At 47.9% G+C, this 20,189-nt stretch overlaps 1 protein-coding gene across 2 annotated transcripts in view; it reads right to left on the reverse strand.

Annotated features, from left to right (window-relative positions):
- Positions 1 to 20,189, reverse strand: part of NCS1 (neuronal calcium sensor 1) — a 49,678-nt gene that overhangs the window by 15,555 nt on the left and 13,934 nt on the right. Inside the window, exon 2 of one of the 2 annotated variants that reach the window (XM_084821051.1) lies at positions 10,884 to 10,908. In XM_084821051.1, the coding sequence (XP_084677177.1) occupies positions 10,884 to 10,908 (25 nt within the window). Of the gene's footprint in view, positions 1 to 5,492; positions 5,667 to 10,883; positions 10,909 to 20,189 lie in introns of those variants that run through there. The other variant, XM_084821052.1, reaches the window with a different exon arrangement.

Below are 20,189 nucleotides of genomic sequence, written 5' to 3' on the forward strand. Positions count from 1 at the left end.
AACAGCTCAACAGCTGATATTTACTACTCCTGGGCAAGAGGGCACAATGCACTATACTGAGGTCTCAGGTCCAATCGCCTGTGTTTATATCAGGCAGCAGCTGCTTCTTCTGCCTCTGCTGCCTGTGTATCTTCTGCCTCTGCTTCTGCTGCCTCTCCCTCTGCCTCCTCTTCTGCCTCTGCATCTTCTCCCTCTGCTTCTTCTGCCTCTTCTCCCTCTGCCGCCTCTGCTTCTGCTGCCTCTGCCCCTTCCACCTCTGCTTTGTGGGTAAATTAGCAAAACCAGCTTCCCCCCCCCGCATGCTCTGAGCTTTGGCGCAACACCTCATTTGCTTCTCTATTTAGTACACATCCCCAAACATCATCCAAAACTGGAGTTGATTTGCAAAATCAAAATAAGTGTCAGGCACCTCTGCCAAATTGTGCCAACCCATGACAAGGCATGCAGGTAAAACAACATTTTAACATCCTATTGCAATGTGGGGGTTTCTCTTTGCCACCCAAGACAGGTGTGACACCTCAAAGACACCAATCCAGCCGTCCGTGCCTCCCCAGAAGGCCACGCCCCCTTCCGCTGACACTACCCCCTTTCCCCCAATCAGCCCCTCTGCAGGCCAGATTGGGAACTGCTGAGGGCTGGATTTGGTCCACAGGCTGAAGGTTGCCAACCCATGAACTAAAGCCTTAGCTAACCGGTTAAGGATGCAGCCTTAAGCCCAGAAGGACCAGGAGCTCAGCCCTACTGAATCAACTGGGGCTTCAGGTTTGGGCTGCACAGCTAGCAGCCTTCATGCACTGGCTTTGGATACATCACATCTGTCCAGCTAGTGCTACAAACCTAGTGTTGACAAACCCACCTCAAGCCATGATTTGACATGCTGGCTTCTGGTCGCACCCAAGCCACGGCTTGGCGATTTGGATGTCATGCCCAACCACGGTTCCTGAGCCATGACTGAACATGACATCTGTGCAGGACCGCTCTCTCTGCTGCAGGTTGCCGTCTGTAAAATGGATGGCATTAGCGGCCTACCTCGCAAGGTTGCTGTAGGAGCCAGCACAAGAAAAGGCAACATGAGAAAATTTGGGTTTTTTTTTTTTTTGCTTGCTCTCACAGTGGCAGCTCCAGGTTTCGGAGGGCCCTTGGGCAAGACACCCTCCATGGGCCCCTCCCTCAGTGAGCCTGCCTTCTCAGCACCATGGTCGCCAGATGCTCTTGCACGTCCTCCTCACGGCTCCCACTTGCTTGCTGGTCAGGCAGACAACCAGGGAGCAAGCTGGCTGTGGCATCTGCTGCTCCTCCCTCTCACCACCTCCGTTTTCTGGGCCAGAGCAAGAGGCTGGTGAACAAGCAAGGTGCCGTGGGGAAGAGGAGGAGCAACTCCAGGGGCCTCTTGTCAGTGGGCCCCTGCTGGGGTGTGGGCCCTTGGCAGGTACCTGCCCATGCCGACCCTTGGTGCCAGCCCTGCTCTCTCTCCCTTTTCAGTTGCAAGGAGAAAAACAGAATTTTGCTTGTGCGCGCTCTCTTTGTTTTTAGTTTAATGCTAGTTAAATTCCCCCTGCTAATGGGGAGGGGGGAAAAGAGAATTAATCCCCTCTCCCTCAAAACAAGCTGTGCAGGAAATATCTCCTTCCCACGTGCTGATGGAAAACTGGCCAATATACAAAAGGGAAAGGAATAAACAAGAAACCAACATAGAGAAACAGCGTATCGGGGGCGGAGCGCACGGTGGTGGGAGAGAAGTGGGGAGCGTTATGCAACGGGGCCACCCAAATCTGTCAGGCAACAGTCAAGCTGCTCGTGCCGAGCGGAGCTGGGCCAACAGGTGGGAGGGAGAGCGGAGAAATTGATGGGGAAAGTTGATCGGAGCCCAGCTGACATCTTTTTCACGTTACTGCAGCCGTGACTCAGCGAGGAGGGGAAAGGGCGTTGGGGGTGGGAGGACATGAGGATGATGGATGTTGGGACTGCAGAGAAAAGGAGGAACATTGTGGCCTGTGTGAGGTTTCACGGATGGGGTGTCAGGAAAATGGATCTGCAAGGAGATTATCCCCCCCGCCTGCCACCAACAACCCTGGTCAATTCCCCCCCTCTTCCCTCCCTATTCCTTCTTCCTTGTGTGTCATGACTCTTTTAGATTGTAAGCCTGTGAGGGCAGGGACCATCTTGTTCGATGTATCGTACGCAAGCTGTAAAGCTTTGGGAGCTGCGGAGCGGGATAGAAATACTTCAAATAAGGTTGCCGTCGGAACGGAAGGTCTATGCAAACACTTTCCCATTAACTGCTTTTATTGCTTCCAGGGCATCAAGTGTTCAGAAACGTCACTTTGAAAGAGAGACAGGGAGACAGAAAGAACACAAGAACAATAATTTCACATTGATGCTGTTTTATTGTGGGGGCCTGGGGAACCCCTCCCAGTTCTTGGGGGCCTCATTCCAGTGTTGGGCGTGGCCAAAGGCAAAGGGGCGTGGCCAAAGGCAAGAGGGATGGGATCAAAATAGCGAATGACAGAAGCCCCAGCTTATTTTAGCAACTCAGCCTTCGGACAGGCATGTCAGCCTTTTAGAATGGGGGAAAACTGCACAAAAGCTGGGAAACCTCCACATGATTGGTGTTTGGGGGAAAGGGTTGTGGGACCTGTGGGACCCAGAGGGCTGGGCTGCGACCCCAGGGGGTCAGATATGGCCCCCAGGCCTAAGGCTCCCCACTCTTATGCTAAACAGTTCCAAGCTGAAGCCCCACAAGATGTGCAGAGCTCAGTGACAATAAATGGCTCGCCTAAGGCCATCTTGGGAGCGCACAGGTGAGAGGCGGCATCTGAACTGCTTACAGCTCACACGGCCAGCCCCCACGCTGCAGCGGTTCGGTTAAATGGGCTGAATTTGTCACCTGCCCTCGCGCAGAAGACTCGTTCGTTTCCAAGCAGGCTCTCTGAGGTAGCTTACCATAATACTTCATACGATGACGTAATAAAAAAAAAATTAAAACTATGGAGACAGATAGGTATGGATGGAGAGAGAGAGAGATTGAGATGGGCTGAAGGAAAGGGAGGGGGGAGAGAGAGAGAGAGAGAGAAAGAAAGAAAGAAGACGAGATACAGAGAAATGGAAAGAGAAAGGTATGGATGGATAGAGGAAGGGAGAAAGAAAGAGACAGAGAGAGAGATGGGTGGGAGGGAAGGAAGGAAGGAAGAAAAGAGATAGATGGGGTATGGATGGATGGAGAGAGAGATAGAGATGGGCTGAAGAAAAGGGAAGAAAGAAAGGGTACAAAGAGAGATGGAAAGAGACAGGTAGCTGGCTGGAGACAGGGAGGGAGGGAGAGAGAGAGAGAGAGAGACAGAGAGAGATGGGTGGGAGGGAAGGAAGGAAGAGAGGAAGAAAAGAGATAGATGGGGTATGGATGGATGGAGAGAGAGACTGAGATGGGCTGAAGAAAAGGGAAGAAAGAAAGAAAGAAAGAAAGAAAGAAAGAAAGAAAGCGTACAAAGAGAGATGGAAAGAGACAGGTAGCTGGCTGGAGACAGGGAGAGAGAGACGGATGGATGAGAACATTAAAAAAACCCTGCTGGCCCAGAGCAAAGCGCTACCAAGCCCAGCATCCATCTTGCCATAGTGGCCAAGGAAATCAATCAATACTCCCCTTTTAAAGAGATCTAAGCCAGCGAATTCCCAAAATCATGTGCTAAGCATAAGTGAAGCATGCAGGACTGTACCCAGCCAAGCCTACCCATATATTGGGCAAACATCACCTCCCCGCCCCCTGCACTCCATGCTAACTCATTCCCACCCCCTCCCCAAACCGTTCCCTGGAAGGAAAGTGTGAAGGAACGGAACATTTGCACTCATCCATTCAGCGCTGTACGTTAGCTGGCTGGTTACTCAGAAAAAAGGGCCGTGGGTGGGTATTTTTGCTTTTTAAATTTTTTTATGATGGTGATGTTTTCCTTTCCAGAAAGAAGGAACCGGGTGTTTATTCTTCAATGACTAATAGCGTGCTTTGTTGTTCGATCTGTAACAACCGAGGCCTGCTGGTGCATGGAAGCACACGTTTGCATCAGCAAAAAGATCGGGGGGAATTTTTGGTAACATGCAGCAGACCAGAACCGCTGTTGTGGAGATCTTCCACCTCTCTCTGGAGCAGTCATGAGGGAAGATAAGAATTCAACTCACCCTGCCCCTACCTGGAGCCCTCCCAACATGTTGGACCATGCTTGCTGGGGATGATGGGAGTTGTGGTCCAACCCACCGGAAGGGCATCAGGTGAGGTGTTATTCTCCAGTGCCGTGTTTCAAGTAGTCCACATGTTTTTCTTTTGCAGGAGGGGAAGGTGCTAGTCCTCATGAATTTCGAAATGATGGGAGCTAAGACTACAATGTATGCATGAGAGGGGGAGGGGGTGGGGAGAAAGAAAGGCAGGAGTCCAGTTTCTTTCACAGCCCCCCAGCAATAGTCTCTGTTTTTCTCTCTGCCAAATGTCAGGAGATACAAAACATGCAAGAAGTCAGAACTGGGAAAGGATCCTGATTTTTATTAAAGGGGGAAAATACAGAACAGATAATGAAAAATGCTTACCTCATATAATGCAACGGATTGAGGATCTAACAACACTATCAACATTTCAACAGGTGGCACATAGGTGCCACTCGCAAATGGATACTATGGATATTTGGTCTGCTTTTGTTGAAGTTTATGTATAATCCACTTTTTTTTAGACTATTGTAGCCAATTGAAATTGATACTTTTAATGCATATAGTTACAATGGATAGTCCTTACTTTTTTATGATCTGTTTTGTTTTGTTGAAATTTACAATAAAAATAAATGCCTCTTTTCCCAGGCGTTTGGCAGCATGTGATGAGTTTTAATTGACCCTGGATTTGTTTTATGGTTTGGCTGATTGCTCAAAGTTTTTTTTGGAGGTATGCTGTCTCTGTGTATATTGTCTGTTTGTGTGTTTCTTATGTTTTTAAACTTTGCTTATTGTATTTTTAATGTTTTAACCCTTGTAAGCCACCCAGAGAGCTTCGGCTGTGGGGCAGCATAGAAATGTAAACAACAACAACAACAACAACAACAGAAAGAGCTGAGAATGAAAAAAAAACACAAGAGTAAGAAAATAACTTTGGTGCCAATCTTGCTCATATATACCAAGATTATCAGTCCCTACCCAGCCTTCTAACATAATTAACAGGAGGCCTAGCACAGACTTTCCTAACAATGTCCAGTGAAGCCTGGAAGCTGGCAGAAATATTGAAGGCTGCCGGATACCAAGTCAAACTGTTGCTCCTTCTAGGATTGAACTTGGGACTTTCTACATGCAAAGGAGGTGCTCTGCCATGGAGCTATGGCCACCTCCCTTATGGGGAGTGCTGGAAAGTCTGGTGAGACTTACAACAGAGCTGCTTTACATAGAGATAGCGTGGCAACAGAGCATTTTGTACTGGAGGCAATAAACGTAGGCCAGAGCCAGTTGAAAAGTTCAAATCAACTTACTTTAGTAGTGCTTTTATACACATCATCTGAGAAGGCTATCTCACGCTGTTTAAGTACAAGTACCCTCTAACGCTGGGTGTGTGAGTGTAAGTAAGCGAAGGCGTGAGATACGGTCACTGGCTTCCTCACTGCGGAGACCACATGGTGCTTGTTGTAGAGGCAGGGGAAGAAGGCGGAGGAAGGAAGGTAGGAAGAGGAAGGAGAGAGAGCAGGAAATAGGAACTGATCAAGCTACAGGACATTCTCTATTGCCCCCTAGTGACTGGAAGCATGCAGAGTTGTTCCTATGAACCCACAGGGAGCAAGTGGAGAGATGGAGGAAAAGAGGGTTCAGAGGAAGCCAGTGAGGATGTGTGTGTGTGTGTTGGTCGTGGTGGGGGGAATGTACACAGTGCCAAGGCAGCACAGGTGCAAAGGTTTGATCCAGATTTATGCCAGATCAGCTGCACTGACAGGACTCCCCTCCCTTCCAGCCTCCTGAAAAGGCAACACGGGCAGCCAAGAGCCCCCTGATGATATCAGAGTCCCTGCTGATAAAAAACGTCCCTGCGTTGCGTCCCTGCGAGCCCTGCCTCTGCTACAGAACCGTCTGTCTGAGCAACACTGGCTCAAAAACACCACACACCTGGCGGTGAAGTCTGAGGTCACCAGGCAGCCAGGTTTATAACTGCAGCCAGCATGATGCCACCTTCCCTCTTTGCCAAAGCACGCGCCCGTTTTTATCCTTACCATTATTTTTAGCATTCTTGGATGCCAGGAAGGAGAGTTTCTGCCCATCTGCTTACTCCAATCCCCACACCGAGTTGCCTCTCCCTTGCCAAACCAACCCACTCCCTGCCAATGGCCTGAAAAGGAAAGCACCTCCAGATAATAAATTCAATTTAAAGCAAGAGAGAGAGGGTGGGGGGAATATTTTGCTCTTTGGCTGCATCTGTGTTCCAGTTTGCCAACGGCTCCAGGGGTAACACTCTCTCTCCTTGATAGAGACTGGCCTCTTTCCAAAAAAAAATAAAAAATACAAGGTTGTGGCGCACAAGAGCCGACCTTTCTTGACTTCACGTGTGCCCCGGAGGTGATGCACCCTTGACAAAATATGCAGGGGAAAAGAAAACAAAAGGGGGAAAGAAAGAAAAAAAAGCCCCACAACCCAGTGCTAAAGACAAAGGGAGAATGTGATGGGATGCTTTTGTAAATTAAACAGACGGAGGTTGTAGCTTGAGCTGTGGGTTAACTTGGAACGTGTAAACCCTTAACAAAGACGAGAGCGCCTCTGAATAAATAATTTGACATGAGGGTTTATTTACTGGTTTTTTGCATTGATGTGCATCACTTTACAGCTGGGGTCTCCTACATGGTCTCCATGAGCACCGGTGTGCCTCTCTTGGTGCCCACCAAGCTCCCTGCCCCTCCTGATTTTTATTTTATTTCATAAGATTTTAAAATTATTTTCTTTAACCGGGAGGCTGGCTTGCTGCAAACCAAAGTGCCGCCCTCTGGCACCATCTTTATTTGGGTTCCAAAGAGCAGTTTTGTGTTTCGGAGCTCAGACCCCGCCTCTGCCCCGGACTTAGGGGTTCTTGGGCAAACGACTTTTCTTTTAGCCTCACCACCTTGCCTTCTGGGAAAAGAGTGTATTGTGACTGGCCATGCCCACCAGAGTAGCCATTTTACAATAGGGAAAGCCGCCTCCATGGCAGCCATTTTGTGAGAGTGCCCACAGCACTCTCTGAAAATTCCAAGTGTGCCCACTGACCCCAAAAGGTTGGGGACTGCTACTTTATATGGAAAAGTCTCCAACTTGGGCAGCAATGTGTCCGTGAACACCTTCCTTGGTGCTCACCGGGGCTCCTGGCACCTCCTGATTTTAACGTTGTTTCTTAAGGTTTTTTACAATTATTTTTCTTTAACTGGGAGATTGCCATGCTGCAAAGTGTAGGACTGCCCTCCAGCCCTGTCATGGGTGTCACATGAGGACGGCCAATAGAATGCGCAACATAAATTTAAGTAATTTAAGATCCAAAGCACCAATCACAGAGCAGGCTGTCCAGCAGTGATGTGCTGGAGGCGGGGCTTGCGGGGACGAAGCTCCGGGACTTTTTTATTAGCAGGGGTGCTGACATCAACAGAATTCTCTGTTCCTTCTGAGATTAGCTGCAATGCTCATAGTATTTTCATGAATCTGAACTGCGAGTTCCGCATCTGTCGGGTGGATTCTGTGGACTTGTGGACTGGTTTTCTAACTTTCCTGAATTTTGTGCAAATTTTGTCATAGAAAAACAGGCAAAAAATTTTTAAAAACCAGTAAAAAATACACATTTACCCCATAGGTTAAAGTGTGAACATGCACATTTTGGGGAATTTGCACATTTTCACATGTGCAAAATTGCCCAAATGTGAATTTGTGCAAATGCAAATTTGGAAAAAAAATCAGATTCCATTGATGGTTGCATGATGGAACGAAAGGCGCCTGACAATCTGCAAAACACAGACAGAACAGATTTTATACAATCTGTATTTTGGGCAGCCTGGTCTTGGATGGAGAAGTGAAGCGGGAAAGAGCACCGTGAATAACTGTGAAAAAAGGAGAGACACGTTCCATTTCAAAGTGTTCTTTCCTCTGGATACTTGCAAACGCTATTATTGAGATCTATTGCTCTCATGATGGGGAAAGAACCTTTGTCTATTTCAGAACAAGAGATCAAACAGCTTTTAATAGCTCCTGAAGAAGGAAGCATTCTGAAACACGTCGAGCGCAATACGTTGCGTTTTCTCGAGCACCAGAGTCGTCTCCCCTTTTTCACCACTGGTCTTGGATGGGCCATTAAGAGCCATTTGCTTTCCAAAAGCCTGGTGGAGCTTCCAGGTGGAGTCGAAAATTGTTAGAACTGGTTTGTGGATATGGATCAACGCAGCCGCTTGCAAGTTTTGGATTCTCCTTGTGGGATGCGGCTCTGAGGAGTGTCACGATGAGCTTCCGCACTTCAAGACTGACCACTACATCACCAGTGCTCAGTACAACTTTGCATGATACACGGATCGGCCTTTCCAAATCAGAAGGATGCTTGGAGCAAGGACTTTCACAGCCGCCCCTCTGAGACTGGCTCAGTCTTATTATCACACACTCCAAATGGAAACTATTTCTGGCTGGGTGATGTGGGTGCGCCTCCATTTTAATTGGAATGCTGACCGGTATCAAACACACGCTCTGTCAAATACGCAATTTCTCCCAGCTGCCCTGGAAACTTGGTTCTTTCTGTGTTTGACTTTGACAGACTTCAGGGTGGACCCAGATTTACGTTCCATCGACTGCACTAACAGAAGTGGACTTCCCCCCTCTCCACTTACTCCCACAGAAGCCCCTACAGCCCCCTGAAAATATTACAGAGAGTCAGGAGCCCAAATGGCACGATCTGTGTTGTGTGTTGGAGGAAGAATCCCCCAAATCAGGCAGAAAAACCTTCCGCAAGCAGAAGAGAGATACTGGATCATAAGAACATCAGAAGAGCTATGCTGGATCAGACCAAGGGTCCACCTATTCCAGCATTCTGTTCACACAACGGCCAACCAGCTGCCCACGGGAAACCCTCAAGCATGACATGAGGGCAACAGCACCCTCATGCCCATGTTCCCCAGCAACGGGTGCACACAGGCATACTGCCTCTGATACTGATAGAGCCAGTGTGGAATAGTGGATAGAGTGTTGGACTGGGAGCTGGGAGATCCGGGTTCTAGTCCCCACTCAGCCATGGAAGCTTACTGGGTGACTTTGGGCCAGTCATAGACTCTCAGCCCAACCTACCTCACAGGGTTGTTGTTGTGAGGATAAAACAGAGAGGAGGAGGATCATGTAAGCCGCCTTGGGTTCCTTGCAAGAGGAAAAAAGGTGGGATATAAATGCAATAAATAAATAAATAAATAAATAAATAAGAAAGAAAGAAAGAAAGATACTGGAGCTGGCACTTAGCCATCAGGACTAGTAGCCATTGATAGCCTTCTCCTCCAATCTTAATACTCTCCTTGGAGAAAGATGACCTGATATTGGGGCCAAACCCGATGGGATGCTTGGCAATGTGTGAAATGCAGCCGCTGAAATGTATTCATTCATTACATTTCTATACTGCCCAATAGCCAAAGCTCTCTGGGCGGGTCACAGAAATTAAAACCCTGGAATACAGCGCAATCAAACATACATCGAAAACCCTTCAAAATTTTGAAACAGAATAAAACCAGAGTAAAACCAAGCAGCAGGGTAAAAATCTAAAAATCATTTTGGAGAAGCTCAGGGGGACCACATTCCAGTGGTGGGCGGGGGCCGAAAGCAAAAGTGTTGTCCCCCCCCCACCACAAGAACCTGTGTATTGTATCTTAAGAGTTCTGACTGCCGGGAACAAAGCCTTCGGAGAGGCATTTCAACCTTTTAGAATGGGGAGAAAACTGTGCAAAAGCCAGGAAACCACAGAACGATTGGTGGTTGCAGGAGAAGGGGCTTGGCCATTTGAGGAACCACAGAGGGCTGGACAGGGGCCCCAGCTTGGCTGGATTTGGCCCTGGGCCGAGGTTCCCAACCCTTGGGGTACAGGGACTTTGTATCTTTCCTTCTGTGTGTGGGGTGGGGTTGACAGAGAATAGCTTGGGGCGGTGGGGGGAGTTTTGGATTGACAAAGCAACTGCAACGGAACGGGTCAAGTATTCTCGTTGCTGCTCCAATCAGACTGGTGACCCACTGGGGCTCTATTTCGGGTGGTGGTGGAGCTATGATGGAGCGTCTTTCAGTGCCTTAATGAAGTTGGCCGTCCGTCGCTCTGTTTCTCTCCTTCTCGGTTTAATCGCACTTTTCAGGTGTGAAACCTCCCAAGCTGAAATCTCTCGGATTTCACTCCTCCCGAAGCAAAACAGGCCTCCAGATGGTGCTGAGAAAGCTGCCTCGCTTTTCCCACATCACAGGCTCAATTCCCCAAGGACAGGGGTGGGCAATGTTGTTCCACCACCCCGTTACCCCCGAAATTGTAAAAAAAAAGAAAAAAAAGTGTTTTTTCTAAAAATGGTGTCCGGAGCAGCCCTTTTGACCCAAACTAATTTTGACCCTTTTCTAATTGACTAATTGACCCTCCACAGTCGCTCTGGGAGCCATTTTTTAATTTATTTGTTTTTTCCCCAGTGCCGTAATGGGGGGTGGGGGGAGGTGCAGGCTGTGTGTGGGGGTGGATCTGGGGATGAAAATGTCCCCTGGAGACAGCTACACTTGTTGACTGATGGCAAGGGCATACGCACATGTATACATGTGTGCAATGCAGCACTCTCTGTTCTGATCTTTTGGCACAATCATGCACATGCACACACACGCACAAACTCGTGAGTTCGTGAAATTCTGAAATAGCACTGATTACTCACCACTGCTGGACCTCCTTCTCTGTAACTGAAAAAGAAAGAAAAGAAAAAGAGAGAGAGAGAGAGAGTTCAAACACACGTGCACATCAATCGATTTCTCAGTGCTGAACACTTGGGCCTAGTTCACACATTCAGAGTCATCCCTAACAGTGGCATAGCAGACCAGGGCTCGCAGGGACAAAGCCCTGACACTTTTATTAGCAGGGATGCTGATGTCCTCTGCAACCCCCTTCAGACTTCCATGTTCCCTCTGAGCTTAGCTGCAAACGTCGAAGTAGCTGGGGGGGAAATGAATTTTCTCAGCTACAGTATATTGTTCCATGCTGTAATGCAAACCTTTCATAAGAACACAAGAACTGGCAGGATCAGACCAGGGAGTCTGCTTCCACCAGCACAGAGGATCCAGCATAAATCTGGATCCAACCCAGGATATGTAATGCTTCAAGGCAGTCCCCTGATTTTGCTCACTCAGAAAAGGTAATTAAGCTTCCTGGCATCAACAGCAATAGTGTGTCATTGCAAACCATGGTTAGGGCAAACCAGAGTGCTCCTCATCAAACCATGGGTTGAAGTGAGTTTGTAAACCATGGTTAGCAGGGACCCATATATGTTGCTTCATGCCAGGAAGGGAAAGGAGCATCTCCCCAAACAGCAGACAGGGAATGTGCACCGCCAAAACTGACTCCCAATGTGCAAACCATGGTTTCTATGGGGCCCACATCCCATCTGCCCCACTCCCAACAGCCTCTGCAGTAGCTTCCTTTCTGACCCGCCCACTGTATCCTCCTTTCCCCCTTCATGCTGGCTGCCTCACGGAGGCTGCTGTTTCAGCTCACCGCCAGCCGTCGACGCATCTTCAGAGCAAAGCGTGCGAAGATGGCTCTTTAAGTCCTTTTCATGTTCCTTGCTTTTCATACCTCCTATATTAATCCGAAGCTTCAGAGCAATCTCACTCGCCTCCCGCCCCCGGCCTGGTTTTGATGAATAAGTTTCACATAGTGCCAAGAATTTCTACACACACACACACACACACACACACACACCACCTCTCTCTCTCTCTTTTACATTACTATTTTTATTCCTTCCTTGCAAGCCTCTTTTTAGTGGTTATTAGAGCTGGGAGAGATTTCTCTCCCTGGGTAGCTAAGCCTTCCTCAACCTGGTGCCCTCAAGATGCATTAGGCCAAAACTCTCAGAATCCCCATTCCAAGAGGCCTGAAATGCCTCTAAGTTACTAGCAGTAAGAGCTTGAAGTGACAATATTTTTGTATTTTTGGCCCCGACCTTTTGCCTTTAGCTCCTCCCACCACCGGAATGCAGCCCCAGAGAGCTTCTCCGGAATGGAATTTGGCTCTTGGGCGCAAAGAGGTTCTGCACTCCTGCTGTGGCCCAACATATCTGGACTGTTACCACTACAAGTGCTTCTCCACAGAACTTCTCCACAGGAAGTTACTTTCAAGTTACCTTCAACCAAATCAGCCTGGTGCTGTCTAACTATCTTGCCACAGGCAGATGGTTAGACAGACTACCTGGGGTCTCAGGCAAAGGAGAACTCCTAGCCACTCCTGCTGTCTGAGATCCATTTTGCTTACAGGTGTGCAACTCACAAACTGTGGGCCACATGTGGCCCTCAGAGGCCCCTGCTGTGGCCCCCAAGTCCCCAAATTCCCACCCCCGCAACCCCACCACTGAACACACAAACTCTCACCCCCCCTCTTTTACATTATTATTTTGTGGGTTGGGGACAGGATGCAATTGTGCTTGGGAAGACAGTGTGAAGCCCTGCTCACAATCCCCCCCAAGAAATCATGCCTCCCCACAGCCTGCCACTATTTGGGGGAGCAAGGCTGTGTGTGAGAGAGAATGTGGGGAGAGTGAGGGGGATGCCACACTTGGCCACACCCACCGCCTGCCCGTGACCCGCCCACCAGTGCTTTCGGCCACACCCAAGACTGGCGTGTGCCACCCTAACCCACCACCCATTGCCGTGTGAGGCCCCCTGAGCCTAAAAAGAGTTGCCCACCTCTGATGCAACTGTTCTAGGGCTTTGATAAGCAAATAGCCATGTCTGCCTTCTCACTGCCATGGTCACCAGTTCCTCTTCCTCTTTCCCATCATGGCTCCCACTGGCTTGCTTGGCAGGCGGAGAGCCCGGGAGCCAGGAGGCCGCGGCGTCTCCTGCTCCTCCTCCTCACCTCCTCCGTTGCCTGGGCCGGAGCAAGAGGTAGGTGAACAAGCAGCTTGCAACAGTGGAGAGGAGGAGCAACTCCAGGGGTCGCTTGTCAGTGGGCCCCTGCTGAGGTGTGGGCCCTCGGCAGGTGCCCAACCATGCCGACTCTTGGCGCCCACCCTGCTGCTTCCCAAGCCAGTCTGTTGAGGGACTCCCCTGTCCTGACCTCGGCTAGGCGCCTGCCGTTTTCTTCTCGCATCCTGTTCTTCAGTTGTAGCAGCGCGTTTGGGTTTCTTCCAAGGAGTTTGTGCCCTGCCTCTCCCCTCCTGCCGTGGAGACCTTTATCGGCATGGCTTAATCGATACCCTGTCAGAACGGCACTGAGCTAATGAGGTGCAGGGGGAAAGACAGCGGTTTCGAGGCTGTAAAGGCCATTTGGACAGTGTAATGTAATTGCAGTCATAAGGAGACAATTAGGGGAGAGAACTGGAAACACGGAGAAATGTAGGAATCTGCTTTATACTGAGTAAGACCATTGGCACATTTGGAATACAACCCCTATCATTTCCTCCTACAACACTGGGACCTTATCTGGCAGACTACTGCAGACTGTGGCCTTTGAGGCCTCATTAGATGAATAAGAGGTCTCAGGTTCAAAACCTGGCATCTCCAAGTAAGGCTGGGAAAACTTCTGCTCGAAACCCTGGAGAACCGCTGCCAGTGCATGTCAACAATACTGGGCCAGATGGGCCAAATGTCTGACTCAGTTACAGGGCCCCCAAACTTTTTGGGTTGGTAGACTCATTTGGAATTTTGATAGTGTCATGGGTGCTCTCACAAAATGGCTGCCACAGGGTGGGGCTTGCCCATTCATAGAATGGCTGCCATGGTGGGTGTGGCCAGTCACAACTCTCCTTTCCCAGAAGGCAAACTGGTCAGGCTAAAAGAAACGTCACTTGTCCAAGAACCAAACTCCAAGGCAGAGAAGGGCTCTGTAGTCCTAAACACAAAACCATGTGTTCGAACCCAAATAGTGATGGCACTGGAGGGCAGCACTTTCCTTTGCTATCCTCCCAGTTAAAAAAAAAATTGAAAAGAACTGCCTTAAACAACAAAATAAAAATCAGGCGGCTCGGAGACCCTGGCAAGGGCCAAGAGAGGTTTTTGCAGGCAGAATGGTGCCCATGGGCAATCCGTTGCGGACCCCAGTTCTAAATATTTCTCAGTTCTCTACAGCTCTGAGGCAAAGAATCTTTTTTCTTAAAGAACCCGATATTTCCATCCCTGTGGTAATGTTAATCCAAAAGGGGACACACCCACTCCCTTTGGCAGATATTGGAGCAGCTTCTCTTTCTCTCTCGTTCTCTCCCTCTCCCAAATGCTTTGACTGTTCTTGTCTGATTTTCCTGCCCTGCTAATGAAATGCCACTCGACTGAAGGCTGGGAAGCAAGGGAGGATAAATGAAGACGAGGGACAGAAAGATCCTACCCTCCCTTCCCCATCCTCAAGCACTAAAGCGCGTAAAGCCGGGATCCTGGCTGGCGAATTCGTTCAAGAGGGATGGGAATTAACCTGAAATAAATCAATATTTATTCATTGCTTGGAGTGGGGCGGGGGGAGAGAAAGTGTGTGTGTGTGTGTGTGTGTGTGTGTGAGAGAGAGAGAGAGAGAGAGAGAGAGAGAGAGAGAGAGGTGGGGGCAGTTCCTTTAATCTGGGCTGCCATCACAGTGGAGACGGATGCGCCGCCGCAGGAGAGAACCGGGCAAAGCATGTAGCCGAGGGCGGAAGGACAAAAAACACATTAGTGGAGTGATGGATTGACACCCGCTAAGCGGCAGAGGGAATCTTCTGCAGCAGGAGTGTCCACGCTGCAGAGGCTGTGCTCATACTAGCGAAGGGGAGACGGAGGCACTCTGTCCCCGCAAGCCACCCTGTGGGACGCGAGCCGTGGAGGGGCCTCTTCCATCGAGTATCATTTCTTATCTGGGGAGGAGGGGAAGATGGTGGCAAGATCTCCCCTCCCCTTTGGAGTATCACTGCACAACTTTATTTCTTGATTATTATTTGATTATTATTTAATTATTTAAATTATTTAAACAATTATTTAAATCATGTAAATATTTATTATTATACATTATTATTTAATTATTCTAATAATTATTAATTACTTAATTATCATTTCTTGATTATTTCATCATCATCATCATTATTTAGAATATTTCCACTCTTACCTTTCTACCACCAGAAAGACCCAAGTGGGTTCCTCTTAGCTTACAATGGTTGTGAAAGGGGACATTTCCCCCCCTTGCCCAACCCAGGGGTGTGGAACCCCTTTTAGCCCGGGGGCCAAATTCTGCTCCTGAGAAGCTCTCGGGGGCTGTGTTCCAGTGGTGGGCGGGGTGAAAGGCAAATGGGGTGTGGCCAAAGGCAAAAGGGGCGGAGCCAAAAATACCCGCCTGTTTTAGCTTAAAGCTCTTGCTGCCCAGTAACTCAGCCTTAGGAGGGGCATTTCAACCTTTGAGAATGGGTGGGGGGAACTGCATGAAAGCTGAGAAGCCACCAAGTGATTGGGGGGAAAGGGGGCATGGCCTTCTGAGGAACCCTGCAGGGCTGGATTGAGACCCCGGGCTTGAGGTCCTGTATTCCTAGTCCAATGGCTCAGTAATCCCACCAAACCTGACCCAAACTGATTTCCCAAATTAATGTCCAGTTTTTCAGATTAAATGGAGGAGCCCACTGCGGCGAAGGGCTCTAGGGACATATTCTCCTCTGCTCCCGTTCTTCCCCTCGGCAAGATTGAAGCTAATCATCTGCTTACCCTTTGAACTATCTTGATGCCATTGGCTGATCTGCTGTGGTGTCACAAAGTGGCAGGCAGAGCTTTTTACAACCCTTTGGCTGCCATAGGCTGACTTTCTCTGATGTCACAGAGGGCTTGCCTGCAATCAGCTTGCTTGCAATCAATGTCTGTTATAGGGTGCCTGTATGACTGCAGAAATAAACAAGCAAACAAACAAACAAACAAGGGCCTGGGCAGCTGAGTGCTGCGGGCGACAGCGTGCAAGACCTGACAGTCGGAAGGACGTCTTCACACAGCACTCAGTTAAACTACGGAATTCAACAGGATGGAGTGATGGCCACCAGTTTGGATGGCTTTAAAAGGGGATGGGACACATTCCTGGAGGAGAAGGCTATCAGTGGCTACTAGTCCTGATGGCTATGTGCTACCTCCAGTATCAGAGGCAGTATGCCTATGTACACCAGTTGCTGGGGAACATGGACGTGAGGGTGCTGTTGCACTCCTGCCCTGCCCATGGGTTTCCCATGGGCAGGTTGGCCCCTGTGTGAACAGAGTGCTGGATGAGATGGACCCTGGGTCTGATCCAGCAGGGCTCGTCTCACGTTCTCAATTTTATGGGCAGGGCTGGCCCAATCCTTACACTGTGTGGCACAAACTGACTCAGGTGCTGCATTTGGGGAGTAATGTTTAAAGGGCAGCAAACTCATTCTAGGGCTGCCTTTGGAAATGGCCTGGAAACTTCAGCTGGTCCAAAACAGGGCAGTGAGATTGTTAACGGAGGACTGGCCCATATGCTCATCCTGGATTATCTCCTCCCATATATATCTCCTTGGACCCCAAGATCATCCTCAGAAGGCATCTTCTGGGTGCCCCCGCCAAATGGAGTGAGGTGGGTGGCTACCAAGGAGGGCTTTTTCAGTGGTGACACCCCGGTTGTGAAATGTCCTTCCTAGAGAGGCTCGCCCATCAGGCCCGTGTTTGGGTCTTTTCGGCACCAGACAGACTTTTAAACAAATTCCCCCAGGTTTTTTAGTACTTCAGTTTGTTTGTTTTTAAGTGTATTTTAAGGTATTTGCACTGCGGCTGGCTTTTACTTCGGGTGTTGTTGTTGTTGTTGTAAATCTGGCTTTATTCTGTTGCTTCAACTTTTTAAGGTCTTTATAGTACGTTCCATTATGTTATTGTGTTTTATGCTTTTAAAGTCTTCTTTTGCGAACTGTCTGGAGAGCTTTGGCTATTGGGCGGTCTAGAAATGTCATAAATAAATAAATAATTACAATTTCCTCTTTCTCCATTCACACAGAATGCACCATCCAGCTGAATGCAATCACATTTCACACCTCTCCGCCCACTCAACACCACGGCGCCCTTCCATGTTGGCTTCTCTCCCGTCAGAAGCTTTTACACTTCTGAGGCCCAAAAAATGGCTTTGCTTCATTATCATAACTTAAGTTCCAAACAGATGGGGAGAGAAAGGAGGAGAGAAATGGCAAACAAATTATTGGGGTTTGTTGTTGTTTTTTAAAAATATCAACGTTACTTGCACATGGAGCCCAATTTTTCCAGAGTTCTGCCTAGAACTGAAGCCCACCCTTCTTTCTCCTGGATTAAAATTGGAGGCACTATTAGGGATATATGAGAATTTCGTTTCTGTTCATTGCAGACCAGAACTTGCCCCGTGTGCACCCCAAATGCAAGTGCATTTTGAAGGCAAAGCTCACACTTTCTTAAGTTTGCGATGTTCGCCCACAAAAATGCATACTTTAGAAAAATGTGCACATAGAAGGATGCAAATTTTTTTGGGGGGGGGAAGTGCATTTTTGTGCTTCAGTCAATGGGGGAAAGCCCATATTTGGATGGACACTGGCAGAACTTCCATCTCTCTAACCTTGCAGAAGTTCCAGGCTACAAAATCAGGTGAGGGCTCTTAAACTATCCAGTCATCTCTGCCCCCCTCCCATGGAGGGGCCAGAAATGACCACACTAGATGTCTTGTCAGCCTACATAAGCCTTCAGTTGGCTTCAGCTCTCTCCTGAGACAACATCCTCCGATTGCTCCAATAGGAGAGAGCTCCAGCCAGTGGGACCCACTCAGAGCTATCCAAGGTCCTACTTTCTTCCTGCCTTGATCTTGCTACTGCTTCCCCTGCAAGCCTCAAGGAACCACAGAATTAATTTGATTGATGTATTGTACTTTTAAACTGCCCAATAACTAAATTATTCTGGGCGGTGTGCAATACATTAAAAACAGAAGATACAAACCTTAAAACAAACAAATAGAAACAGGGCAGAATAAAACCAAGGTAAAACTAGGAGCACAGAATAAAACTATTCCAGCACATAAAACCAAATTAAAGCCAACAGCAGAATAAAGTATTAACAAGCACTAAAAGCAGTTCTTAAAATGGGACACAACGCAGAAGCAAAATTTCTGGACATGCTGCAGAAGCAGCAAAAGCAAATTTGAAAAGGGCAGATGTAATGGGCCAGAAAATATTGGGTATAAAAATATTTCAAGCTTCTCATCAACTGGGAGGGACAGCACCGGAGTGGGCCAGGTACATGCTTTGCATGCAGAAGGTTCCACGTTCAAGGTCTGACGTTCTCCAGTCAAAAAGGATGAGGCAGCAGATGGGAAGGAAGACTTCTGCCAGAGAGCTGGAGCTGGGGTTCCAACATGGTGAATATGGGCGCCAACGTGTCCTCAGACACCTTGCTTGGCGCCCGCCGGTCTCCCTGCCCTTCCTAACTTTTATTTTCTTCTTACATTAAAACAATTTATTTTTAAACTGGTATGAACATTAAGTGCTGGTATTAACATTCAAAGCCCTTAATGGCTTGGGGCCAACTTATCTGAAGGATTGGCTCCTCCCAGATGTGCCTGCCCAGACCCTAAGATCATCCTCAGCGGTCCTTCTCCATGAGCCCTTGCCAAAGGACGCGAAGAGGGCCTTTTCTGCTGTGGCACCCCGGCTGTGGAATGAGCTCCCTAAAGAGGTTCGCCTGGCATCTATGGTGCACTCCTTCTGCTCCACGTGAAGACCTTTTTATTCTCCTAGGTATTTGATCTTCCTAGTCTTTTAGCTTCGGTGTTTTAAATCTGTATTTTAAATCTCTGCATTGCTGCTAGGTTTTATTCTGGTTGTATTGTCATAATGTGGTTGTAATGCTTTTATATTTTATATTGTTTTATCCTGTGCTTTTTGGCTTTAATTTTTGTGAACCACGCAGTGAGCTTTGGCTATTGGGTGGCATAGAAATGAAATAAATAAATAAACTGGGAAGCTGGCTTGCTGCAAAGCAAAGTGCCACCCTCGGGTGCCATCTTTATTTGGGTTCCAAAGAGCGGTTTTGTGTGTTGGAGCTCAGACCCCACCCTCTGTCTTGAACTTAGGGGTTTTTGGGGAAGAGACTTTTCTTTTAGTCCCACCCTTTTGCCTTCTGGGAAATGAGTGTTCTTTGACTCACCATGCCCACTGTGACAGCCATTTTGTGAATGGGCAAGTGCCCCTCCCATGGTAGCCATTTTGTGATAGCACCTATGCCACTCGCAAAATTCCAAATGTGCCCACTGACCCAAAAAGGCTGGGGGGCCCTGCGCTGGAAAGCCCTGCCGGTCAAAGATGAACAACCCCACCCCTTATGCCAACTAAATGGACAATCTGAACTGGCATACAGCGGCCACCCATGTTCAGTCAAGAAAGCAAGATTTTATTTTATTTTTTAAACAAATGAAAGAGCCAGAGCTCAGCTTGACTGCCCCAATTCCCTTGTTTAGGGCTATCATTTTGACACTTTTTAAACAAGTACAAGTGTTTTTACCTAGTCATTTATTTCTACACCATTAAGGTGTGGTTTTCTTTGGTGAAAACTACTTATTACTGATGAGACAGCTCTCTCCCTCAGGCTTAATTTTATTGTATATTTATCATATATATAATTTTATTTTATACATTTTATTTATTTATTTATTTATGTTTATTATATATATGAATTTTATTTTATATATTTTATTTATTAATAGTTTATGTATATAATGTTATTATATACGTTTTATTTTATTTTTTATATTTATTACATATATAAAATGTTATTTCATATTTATATATATACATACACATACTGCTTTATTTATTCATTATCCAGAAGGCAATGATCCCTCCTTCTGGCCCATGGACTACAGGGAAAACTCTCTACCAGAACCCTTGGGAGGCCACTACCAAAAAGGCCAGACGATCTTGTGCTAGATGGAACAATAATCTCACAGAATCACAGAGCTGGACCCCAAGCCCCCACCGCTGCAGGAGTGTTGAATCTCAGGGATTCAAATTCAGCGA

This window comes from Heloderma suspectum, chromosome 14 (genome assembly GCF_057233095.1).
Source record: "Heloderma suspectum isolate Gila_16-S chromosome 14, 16-S_ref, whole genome shotgun sequence".
In the NCBI taxonomy this organism is placed as follows: Eukaryota; Metazoa; Chordata; class Lepidosauria; order Squamata; family Helodermatidae; genus Heloderma; species Heloderma suspectum.